The 5857-nt window shown below is 46.9% G+C and overlaps 1 protein-coding gene across 1 annotated transcript; it reads left to right on the top strand.

Moving 5' to 3' along the window:
• Positions 1-1300: 1300 nt before the first annotated feature.
• Positions 1301-3983, top strand: LOC119266997 (ricin B-like lectin R40G3). Its single transcript, XM_037548286.1, has 4 exons — positions 1301-2113; positions 2357-2479; positions 3255-3483; positions 3682-3983. Coding segments are annotated over exons 1-4 (1023 nt in total). The 5' UTR covers positions 1301-1444; the 3' UTR covers positions 3684-3983.
• The last annotated feature ends 1874 nt before the right edge of the window (positions 3984-5857 follow it).

The raw sequence follows: 5857 nt of genomic DNA, 5'->3' as shown, positions 1-5857 counted from the left end.
GCTATGGAGATGGAGATGGCGGCGACTAGGCTTTCTAGGGATGGATGATGATGATCCTAAATAGGCCCTCATCCCTTTCATGAAGGTTGTCATGATGACGTCATGGCGCAAGTGCGCCCGCTCGTACCAGACACTGTCTTTCGCTCTGGATAGCCTGTGGCGCCCCCTTTGATATGATTTGATCCCCTATCTTTTGTTTTCCCCATGTATTGCTCAATTTCCTCCCCTTTATGGTCCAAAAGCTGCAAAAACAAATTATAAAAAAAGATCCACAATCTTTTGCATTTATTAGTTGTTAGTGACAAATCAGAGTGATTATCTTGAAATATCTATGAATATCTGGTTTAAAACAATGGTTGAATGCTGCTCATGCAGGAATCCTCTCTGCTGTCAACGGTTAACCAATCTGGAACAATCGAGTCCTCTCTTCCTCGTTGGTTCTTGACATGGCTCGAACCGTTAAATTGATCCTTGCCAACTCTATATCCCGCTCCGCCCGATCTAGTACCTCCAGAAGCTCCCGAATCCCCTGACCCGACACCACCCCCCGTGCACCACATCCACCCGCAGAGGTAGAAGGAGATGACACTGTCCTCCCATATCTCGCAGAACTGGGTCCCAAGGCAACTTCGAGCCCCACGACCGAGTAGAGAGTGGGATGACGCAGCGTCGGGGCTCCCATCAAGTATGCAAAGTTGAGGCCGGGGTCGCCGAGAATTAAGGAAGGGCGACGGGTTGCGAGAATAGGCAGAGGCAGAGGTAGAGGCAAAGAGATAGGTGGCGTCGCGAGATCAAACATTTTGAAAAGTGTCTTATAGTCGTTCACATGTGGCTTGATGCCACTATATCATCAACCACCGTACATATCTTTATCGCTGTTACACCAATGTCACACAACAATCAAACAAGAAATCAAATCGCAGCCGCACCAACCGCACTATCCATGTTTTATGGGCCATAGCGTACACATCACATCGAAACCTTTTTCTTCTCCTCCTTTCTTGAAATTCAAGCCATAATTGAGTGTTTGGTTGTTTTTTGTTGAGCTGGTACTTGACTGATTTGGTTTGATACGATCTGATCTGTGGGGGCATCTGAACGGAAAACAACGGAGGAGATACGATCATGATTTGCTCCAACGCCGAGCCGATCCGCGACGTGTGTAGTGCACAAGTGAAGTCTGTATGCGTCAAGCTGTGCACGTGGTGGACACATGGGGCTCGCCGGGCCGACCGATCGCCATCGCCATCGCCATCGCCTAGTTGCGAAATTGAAGCGGTCGGTCGTGTGAGTGCGTGCCATTGGCGCCACGTCGCGCACTCACCGTCCGTCGACATGTGCTCCGGCGACGCGACGTATATAGGCTGAGCTTGGCCCGGATAGGATCCACCTCCACTCCCCCGCGCGCGTTCCCATTTTCCGACCACCGACAGGCTAGTCAATCATGGAGTTCCCGCACGGCCACGGCCACGGCCACGGCCGCCGCGACGACGACGACGAAGACCGCCGCGCCCCCGCCCCCTACGGCCGCCACGAGCCTGATGCCTACGGCGCCCCTCCCCCGTCCTACGGCCGCCGCCCCGACGACGACGCTGGTGATGCCTACGGCCGCCACCCTCCCGCCGCCTACGGCGCTCCTCCCCCGGCCTACGGTGCCCCGCCTCCCGCCTACGGGGGCGGCCGCGAGGATGAGTACGGAGGACGCGCTCCGGCCTATGGCGCCCCGGCCCCGGCCTACGGCGGAGGCCGCGAGGACGACTACGGACGCCACGCGCCCGCCCCGGCCGGCTACGGCGGTGGTGACTACGGGCGCCACGCCCCTGCTCCGGCCTACGGAGGCGGCCGCGACGAGGGCTACGGCGCACCCGCGTACGGCAACGTGGTGCACGTTTCCCACGAGTCCGGCGACGAGAGGCCGCAGTACGGGGGCGGCGGATCCGGGGGCTACGGCCACGAGACGCGCCCGCACCACGGCGGCGGCGGGGGGGCGCCCCCGGCTTCCAGGCAGCCGACGTACAGGATCCTCTGCAAGGCCGGCGAGGACAGCTTCAGCCTCGCCGCCAGGGACGGCAAGGTCTGCCTCGTCCGCACCGATCGCGACGACGACACGCAGGTAACACACATCTACACCTCTGCAAGATCGATCCAAGATCGGCTAGATGCTTCCATGATCCCGATCCAGAATAGTATAGTGAACTTCACACTGGGATCTGAAAACTTGGCGTTTCTGCCTTGTCCTTTTCTAATTGGGGAAAAACAATAATCCTGTTTGGCTTTTGCTCAGCGACTTTTCATGTATTATTGTTTCTTCTCTGATCATGTGGCTGATGGATTTGAATATACGCATATGATGCAGCACTGGATCAAGGACATGAAGTACAGCACGAGGGTGAAGGATGAGGAAGGCTACCCTGCCATGGCACTCGTCAACAAGGCCAGCGGAGAGGCTCTCAAGCACTCCCTCGGCCAATCCCACCCTGTAACTAACCTCCTTCCTTCAGTTCATCCATACAACTTCTAATTTTTGCTATCTGATGCGTGCGTGCACGGTAGAGCCGACATGATTTTGGTACATTTAGACATAACAGAGTGTCTGCAAGCACACCACATGCCAGTGATGCCACACATTCCAAATGCCTACTTTCTCTGCATTCATACTAGCAGCGATTCTGCACATGAAAAACAGAATGGATAAGCTTGAACAAAAAGAATCACTTTGAGCTTATTTAGCAGTGTGGCCTGTGGTGTTTCAGTGAATGTTCACCACTAGGATTCAGTGATTTTTTGTCTAAAATGATATAAACTAGTCCAGCATGAGTGAAATTTCTCCCTGTTCTTGGGAATAATGCCTAGTAGGTGTCATGTTCAGCAAACGTTGTAAATTATGCCAGTGTCAAAAGTTAAATCTGCTAAGGTGTTTCACATTGCCATACAAGACCATAACTATAACCATACTTCCACGTGTGTTCATGTGCACTTGCTCTGACTGTGATCTAGTATGGCCTTCCACATTAGCATCCATGTGCACATATATCACAGTAGTTCTAACTCGGTTGCCCATGACCGCTCTAGTGTACAGCGACACTAGCTCTAAAATAATATGGTGAACTCGTTAGACAAAAGGAACAACACCGGTTTCAGAATAATTTGCTACACTATGAGTTGTCACATGGTCATGTGCTCATGCTCAACCCTGAAGTGCAGCTCCAGTATTGTGAATTTTCTCACCTTCTGGTTTGTTTTTTGGATCCTAGGTTCTTCTGACCAGGTACAATCCAGACACCCTGGACGAATCGGTCCTTTGGACCGAGAGCAGGGACGTCGGGGCAGGCTACCGCTGCATCAGGATGGTGAACAACATCTACTTGAACTTTGATGCGCTCCATGGCGACAAGGACCATGGCGGTGTGCGCAATGGAACCACCCTCATTCTGTGGGAGTGGACTGAGGGCGACAACCAGCGCTGGAAGATCGTTGCCTGGTGTAAGTTCTATTCTATCTCCTGCGCTTGCCGTTGCTCCAGTTCAGTTTCACTCGAACAGTTTGATTAGTCAATTGCCATTTGTTTCTTCTCATGCAAATACATACCCGCAAAAACATAAAGTAGATGCATGCTACATGACACGAGCAAGGTATTTCTATTACAATTGGGGATTGATTTGTGTCTTGTACTGATGGCAGGAACGATGCATATGCTTAGCAAGTACTGAATGTTTCTGGAATAAAAAGGACGGCGCCAATGTGAGTGGTGTTTCTGTTTTGTTTGAGCAGTTATATATATTAATGAACTTGTAATGATGGATTTACTGGCGTAGATTATGTGTGATGGATGCATGAACAGACCAGTGCTTGTTATTATGCATGCATATACATGCTGTGTGACATGTTTATGAACTACTGTATAATAGAATTGGTTTATCCCATCATATTGCTGTAATGGAGATCTATCTATATAGTTGTGGCGGATATTCAGTTCGGCTCAAGGTAGCATATGCTCCTGCGTGCCAAAAATGCTTTTATAAATGTGAAAAAAGAAAACATGAAAAATTCAGACATGTACATGTCATTTGCAAATCACTACGGTGAAAACCCAAGCGTTTCGACCAGTACAAAAACAAGTTATGTGCTTATTTTCTGGCGCTTAAACTGTCTTTTTTCCTGAGGAATCATAATTGTTCCTTTTTTGCATGAAAATTGACAGGAGCTGTATGAATATGTACAAAAAATCCTTTTAAAAATGGTTTCGCATTTGTTTGAATTTGTTTAAAAAAATGGTATTATCCTCCAGTTTTTGGTGACATCTTTGAGGTGCAGAGACTTTGATCTTGTAAAAAATGTGTTGAAGGTCCCCTCCAAAACAAAAACAAATGTACTCAAGGTCAATTGCTATGTCGCTTCTCATGAAGTTGATATGATTCGCTGCTTTATTTTGATTCCACTTTTCTCATTCCAGCTTTAGCAATAATTGTTGGTATCATGTCCTGTCCACTAGATAGTGTCTGGCTCGCCCTGGTAGTTGCCTGTTGCCATCTGCCAAATAAATCACAGTAAATTTGATGTGAGATGCCATATGCTACACGAATTATGCCAATTATGCCGCTGAGCCCTTTCAAATCTGGGGTTGCCATCTGTTCGGATTCTTAATTGTCTATATCATCATAGCAATAGAGTTTTGCAAAAAGAAAGAAACAAATATAACAATAGGTTTAACGTGGGATACTTTTGGTTGCAATTGTCCAGACATACTACCTATGTTACTTTTATGACTCTAATCACATGCTTACTAGATTGGGAACGCGCCTTGACGCAAGGGTGCCGGTCCCAACGTTATAATTAAGTAGGTAATGCTCAAGTTAGTAGGAAGGTTTGAGGAACTGTCTACATCTATAAAATCAAAGTAACCATCCATGATAGATGAGCTTACTACATGTCACAAATAGCGAAATAAACCCAAAGCAAGGTAAGCAAGGCATAGTCAATTCACAGGATAATTGATTTGCATGGTCACGACAAAAGCAGTAAGAGAATCGGCAGTGAACTGGACACTAAAACTGAACATATTTATGATATTCTAAAAGCTTTCACACACATAAACATGCATTTCACTAGGGACTGAAATATACCAGCACATGGGTGTCACATGATTAAATTGAAAAACCCTCCAAAGGACCACTTAAATTGGTTTCAAACATGGGTACGGGAATGATAGATATGACAAAAATACAAATTGCAGTCACATATGCACAACAACAATGTACTAATGCATTTCCCTATAAAGCAAGAGATCATATAATGCATAATTTTGTTTGGATCTCAACCTTGACTCTATTCAACCACGACTGGCAAGGTTGAAGTAAACAAAAATGGCATCAAAGACATCACAGGCCTCACTTCACAATAAAACAACCGCATATCTAGTGCATTATCAGTGAGATCCAAATCCAATATAATGCTTCCAAGCTCCACATCTCTACTCTGCAGATATCAAGTGGGAAAAAAAATCAGAAATAACAAATGTATTGGAACAACTGAAATCTACAGGCCATAGTAAAACAATTTAACCGGAAACTGATAGATAGCCTCTTAGTCTTGCAAGTAGCCAACCAATTTTTAGAAACGAATGCAAATTTGCACCACTCACAAAAAGTGGACACATAAGTTTGGTAGTTGTGTTGCATGCATACTCATTCCATCACACAGTACCCCTTGAGGTAAACTTGGAGAAACATGAGTGTTAGCCATTTAAACTCAAGGGGAAGAGAGTGTTCCGTAAATGCATTTGTCTCTTAACATCATGGACTCTTTGCAAAACTGAGTTTTCCCTGTCATAAATGCATATGTCTCTTAACATCATGTG

This window comes from Triticum dicoccoides, chromosome 3A (genome assembly GCF_002162155.2).
Source record: "Triticum dicoccoides isolate Atlit2015 ecotype Zavitan chromosome 3A, WEW_v2.0, whole genome shotgun sequence".
Taxonomy (NCBI): Eukaryota; Viridiplantae; Streptophyta; class Magnoliopsida; order Poales; family Poaceae; genus Triticum; species Triticum dicoccoides.
Note: the sequence above shows the minus strand (reverse complement) of the source record. Positions and strands in the feature narration are given on the sequence as shown.